Source organism: Molothrus ater, chromosome 16 (assembly GCF_012460135.2).
Source record: "Molothrus ater isolate BHLD 08-10-18 breed brown headed cowbird chromosome 16, BPBGC_Mater_1.1, whole genome shotgun sequence".
NCBI classification, from domain to species: Eukaryota; Metazoa; Chordata; class Aves; order Passeriformes; family Icteridae; genus Molothrus; species Molothrus ater.
In genome coordinates, this window is record NC_050493.2 from 11314066 (window position 1) to 11331321 (window position 17256).

Here is a 17256-nt window from a genome sequence, read left to right on the forward strand (position 1 = left end):
ATTGTGCCACCTTTCCTTCTCTTAAGAGAGATAAAAGCAGGAGAGGGGTGGGGACTGAGAAAAGGCATTTGTTGTTTCACCACACGGCAGTGACAAAAGTGAAAATCATTTGTTTCAAACCAGATTCCTACTGGAAGATCATGTGTCCATCCATTACCAGACTTCTCCAGAAAATGACCCATCTGGATGACTGCTGGATTTTCCAACCAGATCCAGAAATGCTCCCAACTGCCTCATGACTTTATTTAGCAAAAGAGAAAGTCAGTTTTCCAAATGAAAACTTAATCTCCCTAGCCAAGTAGAAATATTCATAGGTTTTTAATTAAGTGCCTACTTTCTCTTCCTTCACAGAAATGAAGGACTTGCAGGTAAGTTTCTGTTGATAATTCCAAAGACTTTGAGAAATCCTGTGTGAGAAAAACCACAGGATTGCCTAACTGCTTACACTATTTCACATCAGCCTTGTACATTCCTGTACAGCCTTCAAAAAATCACTACTGAAATAAGCAGCTACATTCAAAAATAGTTGAATCTACCAAAGTTAATAGCATTACATAACAAACCAACACACATTAATTTGGGAATCTTTGGATTAAAATACAGTTTTTCATCTTTGAAGTTCAAATGAGGGTTCTGAGAGAGAAGTTTTGTATTAATCTAGACAGATACGTGCTAAATAATGTAATTTTTACTTTGTACTCGCAGGGAATGGCCATCATCATCTAATAACCTTTCATCCCATTAAAGAACACAAAAAATAGGTCTTCATAAGCAGGTTATGAAATAACTGACCTATGCCAAATGTAAAACAGGCTTTCAAGAAGTCCATCAGATGCTTCTAAGGAACATCTTTCACACTCCCACAAGTCCCAGGCTGGAACAGCTCCATCACTGACACTCTCCTGCTGCTGAGGAATGCAGTGGGCACAAGGATTCCCATGGCAGTGCACATATGGCAAAGTGATATAAACACAGCAGTGCACATAACATTTATAAAAGTGCAAGCAGATTTTTGGATTCATTAATAGCACAGGAGAGATTTAATAAATATGTTTTATTTTAATGCAGAAGAAAGATGCTAGAGGCCCAGTTTTGTTTGGCCAAGACGTTCTTGGCCACTTCCCTACCCTCAGGCTCACATGTGTATGCTGAGGATAGAATTCCAAATATTTCAAGAGCTGTAACATCTCCCTTCATGTGGTACCTTCTCATCCTCAGGTACCTGCCCTGGACAGAATAGCTTAAAGTTCCTGCAGGTCAATATAGGGTTGGCCTCCTCTACTCCAAAACCTCTGTGGAGTGTTTTCAGAGGCTCAAACAAAATGCATCTTGTTTCCTTTCAAGTCAGACAGTGACCCTAAATTAGAGTGATTTATATAGGACAAACTGTGAATTATTAAATTTCATAAACAAATTTCTTAAAGAAAAGTTCATTCATGACAAAAAAGTCTTGTCCAGAACATTGTTTCACAAGTGTCCATAAATACAAATAATGTGTATTTGTATTTGGAACTAGGACAAGACTGAGAACAGTGTCCATGTTTTGTAAACTGAAAAGGGAAATGCAGGACATCTGCAAATCAGCCACATGGAAAAAGTTAAATACTTCTTTGCCAAACTCTAAAAGTGAAGTCATCAACCCAAAGAGCAAGTCACTGTGTCACTGCCACTGTCTGGCATCCAGCAGGTACTTGGAAACATCAGAGAGATCATGTCCAACTGCACAAGTCCAAGAAACCAAGTGCCAAAACCAAAAAAGTAAAGCAAAACTGCATTGCAATACTTTCTGAGAACACAATTCCAGCAGCAAGAGGCTTTTCTTGGGATGAAAATTCTTATCTTAACAGAACACAAAAATAGCCCTTCTCCTAGGTAAAGATCTTCTCTTTCCTCATGGGCCTGTCACGTTAGGTGTTCAGCCACGATCTTCCACAATTCCTGTAGGAGCAGAACAAATACATACAGGTATTTTCTCACATCAGTAGGCTGCAATTAGGAAAAAATTCCACAGTGCTCACTGTAAGGCAGGTTTTAAGATATACCCTATACCTCCATCTACAGATAGTATCCATCTATGGATCGATACCAAATCCATGTCTGTAATTTCCTGGAACAATTATTTGAAACACAGCACTGTAGCTGATTGCTTCATTCTTGTAGCATGATTTAAAAAAATAATGTGTGTTTAGTATAAAGTAGTTTGTTTTCAAATAGTTTGAAATTGGCCCAGTTGTCAGAGCATGGTGCTAATAATGCCAAAGTTGTGGGCTGGATCCCTGTATGAGGCCATTCATTGGAGAGCTGGATTCAATTGTCCTTGTGGATGGCAGAATATTCTGTGATTTTGTGATTCACTGATCTGCATGATCTCGATTGATAATCCTGCTAATCCTACATATTTTGACTGATAACCCTGCTGGTTTTTAGCCTGTGTTAACAAATGGTTTCAATAATGCTGGTAAAAAAACAGCTGAAGAAATAATTTACTGAGGAATCAAAGTCTCACAAATGCATGGCTTATATAAACACAAATCCCCTTCTCAATCCTACAGACAACAAGGATGAAAAACCCTTAATCACTTCATTTCTTTAGAATATATTAATATATGCTTTGTCTGCACCACAGAGGATAATTAAGCAGACTATCAGATACTCTTCACCATGACATCTCTGATTTGTGGCAATAGATCAAATGATAAATAAAAACACAGGCATTTTAAAAATGCATAGATTTCAAGGGCCAGCAGCCTTCCTCAAAGCAGCCAGGGAATGAGTTATCTATACATTTATCTATAAACCAGGTTACTTTTGTGTACTTTTAAAACTTTTAAACAAGTTTTACACATGTTTTATGCCTGAAGGTATCAGCATTAAGTAAAATAAATGAATCTCAGGAAGTAACTGTGGCTCCTGTGACCTCACCATGTGTACACACAGTATGTTCACTACAACAACATAATTTCTTGGTACCAGATTTGCAATCCAGTGCAAGATTTGCATCTCCTCTAAAAAGATTCATTAGATTGGATTGTTCTAGAAGTCTGTTAGCTGTTACCCTACATAATATTCCTAAGAGCAGAGAATTTGAAAAAAAAATGGAAAAAGAGAACCATAAGTGCTTGAGAGGTAATTAGATAACCAGAAATATAATATCTGACATGATTCTCAAAAACAGAAGTTTACAGCTAATTGACTTCTTCATAGATATTAGAAGATTATGTCCTGAACTCTGAACTGGGAAAGGAATTACTGAAAGTGTGAAATGAAAGCTCTCCTACAAGAAAATAAATGAGAAGAGATATTGGTCCCATTTTCCAGTTCAGTCACAAAAAATGGCATTTTACAAAGTAAAGGTCTCAGTTCCTTGGAGGAACTGAGGGTGGCAATCTCAGCCACCCTGCTGGTGATAGAAAATCAATTCTGTCCCAGCCAAAACCAGGACATGTCAATCTAGTACAGATTATGTAAGCACAAAGAAGGATCATTTTAAATAAAAAAACTAAGTGGAAATAAAAGATAATGTTTATTCTTCTGTTCTTCCTTCATGTGTCCATAAACAGCTGATAACTAATTTGAGATGATTAGCCTGACACATTACATTTATTTTCATGAATGCTGCTTACCAACTGCTCAATCCGTTCATAAACAAGGAACTGGCAGAAATCAGGTTTAATGTGCTCCACTGTATATTTCATTTTTCCATCTTGGAGGTTCTCCAGATCATTTAGAGTATTTCTAAAGTGACTGTAGGCTTCACATGTAATATCCATATGTCTTAAAGTGAAGTTCAGCCTGGCAAAAGAGTATTTCATTTAGAACATCTCTCCTATACTGGCATCTTAAACAGGTGTGTAACTTCCCTCAGCTAATGAAAAAAATTAATCTTCTCAGCATAATTAACTCCCTTCAGCAGCCAAAAAAACGTACACTCCCCATTCCTGAAAAGCAGGAAAGATGTTATGTCAGTATCAGTACACAATAACTCTTGGATGAACTTTTCCATTGATTTTAGGGCACTTTGCCACAGCAGAATCATTGGCTTGGTTTCCTGGACAAACACCTGGCAGCAAACCACAGGAGGAGTTCTTACTTGCATATCTCTAGAGATTTAAGCAAAGCCTATTTGTGTATCAGCTTATGAATGGACTGCAACATACAATTACTTGAAAACATTCATTGATTCCTTGAAAGCAAACAAGAGAAACTGTTCTAGAGTTGCTGAAGATAGGAAATAAATACCCTAATTCTAAACCACTTAATTCCATTCAGTGACCTCAAAAATACACAGCAAATGTTATCAGGCATTATATCAATCTAGCCACCTATTTATCCTTATTTGCACAGAGGGCATCTCAGGTGAGGCAAAGGTAGGACAACAAAAGGCAAGCTCCTGTTAAATTCACATTCTGAACTGATAAAAATTAAGCATGTAGGAAAAAAAGAGATTATCCTGAGCACATACTGGAGCCTGTGATCATCTGTTACAATGAAAATCAGAAGCCAACCTTTTATTAAAACATACAAAGTTTTAGTGTTTTTTATATTAAGTTCTTGGTAATACTCACCTCTTTTCCAGTGCTAAGTAAACTGTGCAAGAATTTCTCAAGTTGTGTGTGATTCTATACAGAGTTCTGAACAAGGCATCTGTCAGGTCATCATCATAGAACACTGTAAAAAAAAAGATTAAGAACATATGTATAATTAAGGATATAATTTACTTAAGTGTCCATTATGAAACAGCAGGCCTTAGTTTGATTACTCAAATCAAACAAGTCATTCTTTTATCTAAGTGCAAAGTACACTTTTAATGGCAACAACTGACCCTGTCAGAGTATTCACTACTGCTATTTATTTCTTTAAGCTTTCTCTCATCAGAATGGAATAATTTATCAGACAATTGACAAGCTTTGACAAGAATTCTCTCAGCCTGGAAATAATCTTACTACAAAGCTAAAAAAGTAGGGTATTAGAGAATAGAGAGCTTCTTTTCTTTATGAAAACCCACACCAGGCTATAATTAATTTACCATTATAACCAGATCTCCTTTGAAAGCAGGACACACCAAAGAAAAGGAAGAGCTACAGCTTGCAACATCTGTTCTCATAATTGCTAATTCAGAATGTAAATATAAGTGTTTAGAAAAGAAAAATACAGGCAGGAACACTTAAGGCAGAGCTTTGGTAAATTAGGTAAGGATCTGACCTATTAGATTTTAAAAGCAAACTAGGTACATTTAAATTATTACTTATAATGCTTGAGTGTTTGATTTAAAAGCTTACTGTTTATATTTCCCTACCATCAGCTGCCATTATCACAGAACAGTGATCAAGCAAATCAGCAATCTCTTCTTCAGACCAGCTATAAGGAGCTTCAGGATCTGGAAGAAAGAATATGGCTTTGGTGTACATGATTAAATGTCTCAAATGACTGGAGAAAAGGAACTCCTTAGCTCCTGTGGGCAGCTGCCACTCCATAAACAGAGCACACCACTCAAGGGAAATCAAAACCTTTCCTGTTCATTTTCTGAAGTTCCCCCAGTCCTCTGCTTCCTCTGTGTTATGCCCAACCCTCCCAAGGCTGATTGGCAAGCAAAAGTTTTCTTTCACTTCAGAATTCACAATCCTGTAGCAAGACTACAGCTTTAAATACATTAAAGCAAGCACACCTTTAAACAAAACCCCAGATATATCCTTATGTAAGTTTTGATTAATCTTCCTATTTTATCATGCTTTTAAAAATTATTCTTCATTAAAAGAATCTTTACTTGAAAGTCTAATAAACTTAAAACCTTTTCAACTGGCAGTATCAAATATTGTCATTAACCAGAATTTTTTTTGAGCCCCAAGAGAGGTTTTTGAACATGTGACACCAAACACCAAGCCCAATCTAAAAGAAGCCATTATAGGCACCTACCAGTGCAGAATTCATCTTTCAGCCAATCCAGTTCTTTCACTTTAATTTCCCCTCCTGGGGGTGAAGAAAGATCACATCAGTCACAAATGTCCTTTCACAGCACCTGGGCTAAAGCAGAGAGTCAAAATCTGACCATACAGCACCTACCTCCTGGCTCCATCAGGTGCTTGTTTAATGCAACATTTTGCTCACACATGGCCAGGAGATCTTCACCAACGTCTGGAAAAGAAGTGATAATGATATTAAAAACAAGAATATTTTGTATGGGCCATGTATGCCTCTCAGTCTAACACTCAAAGTTTCTCTCAAGCCCATGAAATAAAGGAAAATTCAGAGCAACTCTGTCCACTGATGATTGCTCCCCTAGTATCCTTCTTCTTTTTGTCCTTCAGTTCTAAGCTGAAAGCCTTGAAGAAAGAAGTTATGTTCCTACCCTACCTATTTTAATCTGGACACACTATCTTGAGTTCACTGCAACATATCTTGCTTTTAAACTCTTGAGCTTTCTCTGCCCCTTGAGAAAGTTCCTGTTATTTTTCAGTAAATAACACAAATTGATAGGCAATAATAAAAATGATTAACTATAACTGAACAGATGAGTCTGAAAATACCAGGATGAAAGCACTGCTTTTGGAAGTTTCATGAAAATATTTAACTGAAAAAACTGCCTTACCTGTGCAATAAACTCTCTTGGCAACTGCTCCCATGATAATGCTGGTAATTCCAGTGCCACCTCCAAGCTCCAGCACACAGCAACCCCTGAACGTGTCCCTTTGAAAGAGAATGTGATCAGCCAGAAGGAAGGCAGCACGCCACACCTGGGGACAAGGGAAGCACTTAAAACTGAACCAGCTCTGAAGCACATTCCATGAAAATCAAGATACTACAAGGCAGAACACGTACTTGTTTACCAACATCTTCCAAGGGGGTTGCCATGGTGTGTTCTGTGCAAATGAGAGAGAACAGAAAAGAATTACCTCAAAATTGCTCAAATCAAGTTCCACAGTGGCAAGTTTGAAACTAAGGCTATGCTTCCCTTTCAAATATAGAACTAAACACTCTTCATTCTACACAATAATGCTGGATAACGCCAAACACCCACTCTAAGGAGCACTGAGTTTCCTGTGGTATACAACTGCCCAAACCCCTTCCAGAGAAAAAAATGCAAATTCTTATTTGCAATATCACAGTATTGTGTTCATTAATTTCTTTCACTTAACAAAGTGCTGTTCCATCTCTAAAGAAAACCTATTTTTCTTTTGTTTTACTGAAACATACCTGCCACATTTCTCCCTGACTGAAAACTTATTATTTACCTATTTTAACAACATCACTGTAAGTGCACTCCTGCTCTTCATCTTCAAAAGCATCTTCCTTTCCTTTCACCAGAATTACAGGGCACACTATATCCCGCAAAAGATCCTCTGCTTGCAAATCAGAGGCACTTCGAGGCCTTCTGACCACTTCCAAGTCTCCATCATCATCTAGCAGAGCTTCTACTCCTTCACTATTTAATTCTCCTTCTTCTTTCACGTTACTCCTGTCCTTGTCACACAGTTCATCTCCACTTCTGCTCTGCTGTTCTTTTCCTGCAGTAATTTCTCTCACGTGTTTCCCAGATGCCAAATCTTCTGTGCTCCAAAGGAGTTTGAAATATGACAGGAATACTGTAAGAACAGTGTGGGGGGAAAGGTTAAACACCAGATGAGGCAGAACCTTCCACATGCATGAGATTCTGGTATGCATTACATGTATTAAAAATCTATAGAGTAAATCATGAAACGGGTAACTTGAAATACAGTTTTATTTGCTATGAAGAAATACTTCTGTTATTAAGTTCTGTCAGCAGAAATTAACAAAGCACTTTCACAGTCCACTGGCTGACTCAGCATTTGCACAGCCACAAGGGGCATGTTCATCTGATTTAGTAATATTTATTTTAACTACTGGCAGTAATTTAGTAATATTTATTTTAACTCTTGGCAGAGGAGATGCTTTCTTACATCCTCCCAAAGTTCTGTTCACAGAAGTTCAAACTAAGTTGAAAAAAGAAAGAATATAAGTTAGAATTAGTTTATTTTGGTTAAGATTCCTATCTTGTAAGAAAGAAGATTCCTATCTTGTAAGAAAGAAGAATGTTCTAGTAAAATGCAAGTTGAATTTTTGTTTACTGCTTTGAAAGTCTTAAGGAATTCTAGCAACTCCAAGCCTTGACATTGGCTCAGTATGTAAGAACAGAAATAACTGCACAGGAGGCAAAGCTGACACTTCTGTAATTTTAAGTGTTCACATTGATTATTCAAAGAGATTAAATGACTGAAGCTATTCTTAATGACCAATTAATTAAAAATCTTTTACAACAATCAATCAGTGACATAGCTTCTATTAAAATTTGAAGTTATTAAAACATGGACCTTGCAATTTTAATTACAGGAATCTGTACTGCCTGAATATCACACATAAGGAAGAACAGACATTCCATAGTCCTTCCATCTATGTTCATTCCCAACAAAAGGGAAGAGATAAAGTGCTTGCCACCACTGCTTTCAAGTATTTCACAATTTATGGGGTTCTATTCCAGTTTCTTTAGTAGGTAAGATGTTCCAAGGTGGTCTACTGAAATCTGACAGAGGTTCCTCTCTAGTGAGACCATTTTTAGCTAGATCTAATAAAATCTTCAATGCCTGTCCTAGCATGACAAATGTTTAAAGTCTCCACTGTTTGCATAATGACCAAATGAAACTAATTGGAATAGACATGCGATCATGAAATGCTTTGTTCTCCAAGTCCATTCTGATCCTCTGCATTTCTACAGCATTCAAAAGGTGGAAAGTCAAACTGACTCAAAGGGGAAGAGACTAAATCCCCATAAACTTCCCCAAAACACAGCACAGTGGCCCTGGTAGATTGTTATGGCACTAAAGGCTGTAATACTAACATGCAATTCTTGTCTCAATAACCAGAAGAATTTCCCAGGAAGAGCTCATTGAAGTAGGTAGAACACATGGCACTTCCTTCTGCTGAAAGGTTCTTTGCACCAAGCACAATCACAGCTAACACACATCAAACAGCATGAAGACACACCACAGCATTAATTACCTGGGTTTTGACCTGAATAGGGTCAAAATTATTATTCATTTCCTTGTCAGGCCTACTTTGATAATTTTTAACATTGTCATACACCAGAACAGCTGCAGAAGTTACTCTTTTTATGTCACAACTGGGTTTGAAAAAACAATTAACACTTCTGTCACAGCAGGACTTTTGTACAGAACATTTTGCCAGCAGCTTCAAGGTCAGTTCCCTTGACAACTTTATATCAACCTACAAGCTGGCAATCAGCCAGGGGCATTTGCCAACTCATTTCCTCTATAGCCTGACTCTTCAAATTCTATGTCAGTTTAAGCCATTGCTGTGTTGAGTTTTCTTGTTGACTTTTTTTTGAAGCAAATACTCCTCCCCCCCAAAAAAAAAATCAACCCCACCAACAGAAAAGAATCAAAACAAAATAACTCCACCACATAGCCCAAAGAAAGCTGTGATGCTCCCTTGGAATAGATGGTAACTCATCACATAAACATTTAATTAATCTTGATAAATTAATTACTGATAGTTTATATTTTAAACTTAAGTTACACTATTTAAAACCCCTGGGTTCTCATCTTCTGTTTGTATATAAGAAACATCACAACCTTATTTTAAATCATGGCTCCCAAAGTGCCATATTGACAATATTGCTCAATGAACCATTAAATTAAACCTACAAGTGAGTACATTTGGTTACTTTTTCTCAAAAAGTAATTTAAAGTTTAATTTTTAAGACAAGCTGTCTACAAGTTTTCATTTCTGGAGTTAATTTCATGAGGATAACACTAGCCCTCTTCCTAAAGACTGAGTAGGAGGTGATTCTGCTCATAGCTGGAATAAAATATGTAACTATTAATATCAACCACTTAGAGGAGGATTCAGCCTTCCAAAGATCTGAGTACAGTTAAAACACAGCATCCATTACCTGGCTGTCCAACTGCATTCAGTCGTACCATGAGGTGCCTTTTGCTTGGGCAGTGCAAGTGAACATCAGACAGCACAGTGTCACTCCTGAACGTGGGGTTATCCATCTCCTCCTCTGCTAAATCTGCCATGGGGTGCTGGAGAGAGGAACAAGTGCACTGCTCAAACAGCCCTCATCCCTCAAAGGGATTCCATTCTCTTCCATTCACAGGTGTCCAGCAACAGTTTTGCTCACCAAGGGAAACTCAGGACATCCTTTCTGAGAAGGTGGGATCGTGCAAGCTCCACCACGCTCCGAGACAGCAAGTTCCTCATCAGGATATTCAACCTAAAAGCAAACACAGGCAGCTTTTAGTGGTAGCCTGACACTGTCTGAACATTGCTCCAGCAGTATTTCAGAAGATAAAGATCAGATGACACTGTTCAATAAAGTAGCAATGCTCCAAGGCTCTCTTTTACAGAATCCTCAATATATAACTGTTAGTAGTTCAGTGGCAGCCACTGTGTATTTTAGGAAGAGCTACTAATTTGCTTGTGTTACAAACAACCTCCCCTGGAAAAAACCAAACGTTGCCATGACTGCAGAGAATTACAATGCCTAATCAAGGTTTTCAAAGGGAATAAGGCCCCTTCCTGTGTTGGCATTACCATCTTGAATGATTATGCTAAATTTGTTATTACCCAGTTGTGCTTGAACAAAATCACCAAATGGTTCAGGCTGGAAGGGACCACAGTGGCTCACCTGGTCGCACCTCCCTGCTCAGGCAGGGTCACTCTGGAGCACGGGATCGTCTCCAGATGGTTCTGGAGTATCTCCAGTGAGGGACACTCCACACTCTCTGCGGGCAATCTGTCCCAGTGCTCGCTCCCTGCACAGGGAAGTTCTTTCTCACGTTCAGGTGGAACTTCCTGGGCATCAGTTCCTGCCCTTTGCTCCTGCCCCATTGCTGGCCCCAGGGAGCAGAGCCCGGTCCCTGCTCCGAGCCCTCCCTTTGATGTTTACATACATTAAAAAGGCCCTCCTCAGTCATCTCTTCTCAACTTCAGCCTTTCCTCGTAAGAGAGATGCTCCAGACCGGTGATAACTTAGTCCCTCCCTGCCGGACCACCGTACCTATCCACACTCACAACACTGCCGGCTTCAGAAGCTCTCTGTACCTGTGCCTGCGCACTTCTGTTAACTCTGCCAGCTCCACACCCGTCCCGTCCCGGCGGGAGCCAGCGCAGCCCAGCCGGCAGTGCCCGGCACCGGGAGATGTGCGCGGGGGGCTCCGCTCCTGCTGCGGCACCGCCGGAGCCTCCGCGGGGCTCAGCGCGCCGGGCGAGGCTCCGCGGGCACGGGCAGCGCGGGCGGCACCCGCCTGGCCCCATGGTGGCACCCGCCTGGCCCGGGTCCCCACGGTGGCACCCGCCTGGCCCGGGCTCCCACGGTGAGACCCGCCTGGCCCCATGGTGGGACCTCCCTGTCCCACGTCCCTCCGGCAGGACTGCCTGTCCCGCCTCCCTATGGGGGTACCCGCCTGTCCCCGCGGTGTGACCCGCCTGTCCCGTGTCTCCACGGTGGAACCCGCCTGTCCCGCTTCTCTCCCCGGCAGGACCCGCGTCGCCCGATAGGATCCGCGTCTTCCCGGCCGGATCTGCCCGTCCCACTTCTCCCCACTCAGGTCCCGCGTTCCCTTTCTCAGATCCCGCTTTCCCCCCTCTCCCGCTTCTCCCCTCTCAGATCCCGCTTCTCCCCGCTCGTGTCCCACCTCTCCCGCTTCTCCCCGCTCGTGTCCCACCTCTCCGCTTTCCCCGCTCAGATCCCGCTTTCCCCTCTCAGCTCCCGGCTCTCCGCTTTCCCCTCTCAGCTCCCACCTCTCCGCTTTCCCCTCTCAGCTCCCGCCTCTCCGCTTTCCCTCTCAGCTCCCGCCTCTCCGCTTTCCCCGCTCGGCTCCCGCCTCTCGGCCGCTCCGGTCTCTGCCGCCGTTGCTCCTTCCGGCTCCTTCCGCTGACGCCGCTGCCCGGCGGCCCCCGCGGGTGCTGCGGGCCCTGGGGTGCCCGCTGTGCTCGGGGCTCGCCGCTGTTCGAGAATCACCCGGCACCGAACCCCGCTCAAAGCCGCCGGGGGAGGCGGGCAAAGGCAGCACCAGCCGCGCAGGTCAGGCTTGCGCTGAAGCATCCGCGGGACTTGCTCGGAGATTCAACACGCGTTTCCTACTCGCGTTCTTAATTATTAATTGTGTCTGGCATCACTTGCCCTCTATCGGTTCGTCTGTAATGCCGTGCAAAATCTACAAACGGCTTGAAAACAAAGTGGGAAAACCTCTGCGGGGGCAAATAGGCGTTTCTGCCTTAGTCCAGATAATGTCAGAATTCCAGTACCACTGTAAGATTAGCTGGAGCAACAGCTGTTCACTTGTTTAGGGAATTGGGGTTTTAGTTGCTTAATTCTGAAGACTTTTAAACTACGTATAAACCAGGTGAAATAAACAAGACTGAGTTAATCACTGAGTGGAAACATCATAACCAGAGTCTTTGGGAGGCTTTAACAACAGAAATTTGCCTAGGAGTTAGATCACCAGATTTTGGTATCTACATGTTGGACCATGGTGTCCTCGGCAGTCGTTTCCCATCTGAGCTCGTCTGCAGTGAGAGCTGGCAGCTGGTCTGGCCCTGGGCTGTGTGGCCAGCCCAGAGGGTGCAGTGGTGTGTGGGGACAGGACACATCAGCAGCTGGACACACTGACCAGCCTCCTGTGCAAAATCACAGACAGAGAGAGGTGTGCTCCAAACTCCCATCTGCGTTCTGGTTCATCTCCTTGGCAAGTCTGCAGGGGATGCTGAAGTTGTTTTATCTTTCAGCAGGAGGATCTTGTTCAAAAGTGGGCATTTATATATTAATTATTAGTCATATGATGCTAATGTCAATTGCTAAAGATGATCCTTGTATTTTTCTTGAGTAGTAGGAAGTATTAGTCAATGAATAAAAAACCTTGGAATGTAATTTATATTCTGGATCTATTTCTAGATGTCTCATCATCTGCCTTCCTCAACAAAGGCTAAGAATTATTAAAATAATTATTAAAAGAATGAAATAATCTTTCCCTTTTTTTACAGTCAAGAGTTTTGAGTGGCAATGAAATGGAAAGCACAGAAGCTCATTGCAGTTTCTGTGGGGAATTTTATTGGATGAATATCTGACAAAAATGCTTTGGAGATTTGTCCTCCTTTTATCTGTCTCCTGTGAAAGAGCAGAACATTATTTTACTTCCTGTGGTGATACACTGCCACATAAATTATTACTGCAGTGTCTCTCTCTGCTGGCATGTTCCTCACTGCTATGGAGTACTAAGCAGGCAAAGCAGATTATATTTGTCACAAAATCTCACCAGTCTGCAGCAAGAGGCACTTACTGGTACACAGGCTTAGTATAATTAGAGGAGTAGCTAAAAAGCTGCATTACATGGGGACTTTTAAACACAAAGGTACATTACATGAGAAATGGAGCTGCTGCAATTGCTTTTCCAAGAAATTCTGATACCTCATTTCATATATGCATAATATTTGGGCAGAGCAGGAATATCTCGTGGCTGCAGAAGATCTGTGGCTACAGATGTTATAATGTGGGTGATAATGAAAATTGTTTAGGGAGCTGCAGTTTCTGTACCACACACGAGAGGGCTATGGCAGCAAATTCCCCAGGTGTGCCTCTTTCTTAAGGATGCACCCAAGTTGCATTTCCTGTCTTCCTCACAGCCATGTGACCTCGGAATTTGTTTAAATTTACCTCATGGGCCAGACAACTTTACCAAGCTTTAATGGCTTGTTTGAAATGATGAATTGGGCCAGTTTCTTCCATTGATCAAGTACCAAGGAGTTGGCTGTGCTGGTTGCTTCAGGTATGTCCCTTCTGCAATCCCCTTTGAATTCAGTGTCATGTGCTGACACTCCATGGGGTTCTTTTGGCAGATCAGGTAATAATGAGTAAGAGTCAGGACGCTGTGTCTGGTAGTCTCTCATCAGAGATAAACTGTGACTGGTCAGTCTTTTTTAAAATTCATTGTAGGTTGTGACTCTTCAAAACTGGATGTGTATGAGTGCATGATGAAAATATTAAATCTGAGAAGGAATAGCCAAACCTCAGATCAACCAGCAATAGTTACTAATTTCCAAGGGCAGTGAATCTGAAAACTGTAATAGAGTACATTGTCTAACAGCTTTTCTCTTTTGAGCCACAGGGGAAGTAGTTGTGGTAAGTTTAAAAGAACAATAAACTCCAGAATCCCATTAGCTTTACTGGAAGGCTGAATGGTAAAACTGCATTTGAATTTAATTCTTTATTCGACAACAACAACAACAACAACAACAACAACAAAAACAGGAGAAAAAATATATTTCCTGGAAAAGGATTGTGAATGAAATTAGATGTGTTGATTGTGCTTGTTGCCATGGCAGCAATTAATCACAGTCTTTGTCACACTTGCACTGGCTGGCTTTCCTACAGTCAGGTGGGTAAACACTGTGGGAATCCCTCCCTTCTTCAGTTTACAAATAATCTTACTTCCAGTAATGCAGTCACCTCTTCGCAAATACAGACAGGGCAGAGGATATGAAATAAAGAAACCCTGGAGAAAGTTGAGGAATTCAGTGGGATTCTGCTGCACCTGCCCAGCACAGGTTCAGAACAGTTGAGAAGGAACTGCCCTAGAGATGAATTTTACCCAGGAAAAGTCCTGGGAAGCAAAGCTGGTGATTCCCAGAGCACAATGCCCCCTGAATCCTCCAGCACCCAGGCAACCCTGCAAGCAGAACAGAGAGGGTAAAAGTTACTGACACAAGCTTTGCCATGCTCAGGCTGAAGAGACTGATAATTTTGCTGCATCACACTCTGGGGATTAATAATTGACTGCAACTTTGAGAGTATATTCTGAATTTGTTATTCTGAGCATCAGATTGACTTTGGCAGATGCAGCCAACACCTTGTCTATGCAAAGCAAAGTGTTCCTTCTCCACAGAGCGAAGCCTAGATTAAAAATGTAAATCTTTAATGCTAAAGATCCTAATTTAACATTCAAAGACCTCAGGAAATTGAAACTGAGTCTCTAGAGAAACTAATTTGCACTACTGGCTTTTTCCTTTCATTATAAACATTTCCCTATGAATACCTGAAATTGTTTTGTTAACTGTGTTTTTAGTTTTCTGACTTTACAGGAATTATTTGTTCCCTAGCATAATAATATGTTTTAGGAATAAATGCCTGAAAAAATTATGGTGATGTGGAAATGAAACCTTTATGTTGAGTTGATTTACTCTTTATATAAATGTTTGTCATCAGTCTGGTGACAAAAAAAGGACCTGGGATTAGTATGTTCTAACTTAGGTTTACTGTAAAGTTAGTCTAGACAGAGTCTACAAGGACCTCCACACATCTTGATGGCTAAATAGATTATTTAATAATGTTTCTAAAAATAAGCACATGTACAAACTTCGTGGGCCCCAAGATTAGAACAAAACCTCTCCAAGACACAGAGTATCACTGATAAGCATCTCATACCCGATTAACAGCTTGTACCCAACTGGGTTAAATGTTCCTCCAGTTCTATACCCTTTGCTTTCCCTTGGATTTAACTGGGAGATGACAGTGGCAGATCATTGCAGGGGAGTGATGATTCAGGTGTATGAGTGCTCTGAGTTTGAGCTCAGATTTATGAGAACTGATAAAACTTCTAAGACATGGTATTTGTGGGGCTAATTTAAACTTTCAAGTGACCCTGCAAATATAGTTGGAAAAAAAGAGACAAGCTTGGGATCCCAGTGCCCCAAGGCCTGCTCATTTTGTCTCACTGAATTAGTTAGTTTAACAAAACATTTCACTTTGCTTCCTTCATTAACTTTGTATCACCCAAACATTGCAATTACAAGGAGGTAGCAGCTGCCTGACTTGTGGAACTACAGAGGCATTTTCACAGATTACAGATCCAACTTGGAGATGTGAGAAATAGATGGCTAGAGCTCAGAATGATGCTGGTGGCTGCTTAACAGTGTATTCCTAAATATAGAGACTATTATATTCCCAGCCATATACAACTTTCAGTAGTTTTGCTGCAGAGCAAAATGTGGTCTGTAGCGTTGATGGTTACTGTGTTTATTTAAACACTCTCTCTCAAGGAAAATGTTCCTTTTAACTCATCCTACTGCTGAAGCCCTACTAGTTCACGATAGCTTGTTGCCATGGATGGGTAATGATGTCACACATTCTGCCCAGTGTCCATGCCAGAAAATAAATGAGAATGACTTTTTTAATTACTCAGAGTTAGTTAGCAATTCCCTGGAAGGCCTGAAGTGAATTACAAGGAAAAAAACAAGATGCCCCATTGACCCTACCTGCACAGTATCTTTATGCCAGTGAAGAGACACAGTAAAACACCAGAGTAAATCCTCTGTGGGTATGAAAACAAGGTTCTATTACTGAAATACACTTTGTTACTCAACAGATTTCAGTGGGCTGAGGAGGAGCAGGAGGCTGGGTGAAGTGTGGCTTTAGGGCTCACACATGAATGCCTCAGTAACTATAGTTTCTGGAGAGGGACCGTGTGTCCTTCCCTCCATCGGTGACATTCTAACAGGAAAATGATCCCGAGGAGGGTACAGACATCACTGCACCAGGTAGTAAATGCCACTCTACTGCCTTCTCTCAGACCTCGTTTCAAATTAGGTTAGAACTGGCCCTTTGAGGACGGCAGCTGGAAGGCACAGAACAAGAGGGAATCTCTTGTAAATATACCAGAAATGTTGCCAGAAAGCAGGAACACAAACTCTGTTTCTGCTCCCCAAACCTCGGCTCTGCTTCCTCCTCCCCTCACAGGCAGAGAGGGGAATTTGCTGTTTGGAATGCAGGAGCTTTCTCCCCTCCGAGGTGAGCCCATCCCGAGTCTGCCGGAGCCATGGGGATGCCCGTGCCCGTGGTTTTGACACTCTGTCCCTTTCCGTGAGCAGCGCTGCACGCCCGACCCCTCGCTCTGCACTGCGGGGCTCGCCCGGGGCCGGGGCTGGCGGCCGGGGGGCGGCGGGGTCTCCGTGGGTCGGGCCGGGCTGGCGGCGGCCGCGGGGTGCCCGTTCCTTCCGCGGGGTGCCCGTTCCTCCCGCGGGGTGCCCGTTCCTCCCGCGGGGTGCCCGTTCCTCCAGTGGGGTGCCCGTTCCGCCCGTGGGGTGCCCGTTCCTCCTGCAGGGTGCCCGTTCCGCCCGTGGGATGCCCGTTCCTCCCGCGGGTGCCCGTTCCGCCCGTGGGGTGCCCGTTCCTCCCGCGGGGTGCCCGTTCCTCCCGTGGGGTGCCCGTTCCTCCCGCGGGGT

At 42.2% G+C, this 17256-nt stretch overlaps 1 protein-coding gene across 4 annotated transcripts; it reads right to left on the reverse strand.

The window, feature by feature from the left end:
• Positions 1–1035: 1035 nt before the first annotated feature.
• Positions 1036–12028, reverse strand: METTL22 (methyltransferase 22, Kin17 lysine). 4 transcript variants are annotated; one of them, XM_036392528.1, is made up of 12 exons: positions 11837–12028; positions 10160–10252; positions 9926–10061; positions 7230–7580; positions 6817–6857; positions 6587–6731; positions 6061–6132; positions 5914–5967; positions 5297–5377; positions 4566–4668; positions 3624–3792; positions 1036–1938 (listed from the first exon to the last, which is right to left on the reverse strand). In XM_036392528.1, exons 3-12 carry the CDS (start codon positions 10053–10055, stop codon positions 1903–1905), a joined length of 1182 nt encoding a protein of 393 aa, XP_036248421.1. In that variant the 5' UTR covers positions 10056–10061; positions 10160–10252; positions 11837–12028; the 3' UTR covers positions 1036–1902. The 4 variants fall into 4 exon arrangements, with proteins under 4 accessions (XP_036248421.1, XP_036248420.1, XP_054372556.1 ...); XM_036392527.2 differs by having other exon boundaries at positions 11782–12028; XM_054516581.1 differs by having other exon boundaries at positions 7230–7544; positions 9926–10252; positions 11782–12028.
• Positions 12029–17256: the final 5228 nt, after the last annotated feature.

Coding starts and splice junctions, on each gene's coding strand:
- METTL22 (XM_036392528.1), bottom strand. CDS start 10,055: ATGGCAGATTTAGCAGAGGAGGAGATGGATAACCCCACGTTCAGGAGT. Junction 3,793..4,565: donor TACTTAGCACTGGAAAAGAG/GTGAGTATTACC, acceptor CTCTTTTGCCAG/GCTGAACTTCACTTTAAGAC. Junction 1,939..3,623: donor ATGAACGGATTGAGCAGTTG/GTAAGCAGCATT, acceptor CTGCTCCTACAG/GAATTGTGGAAGATCGTGGC.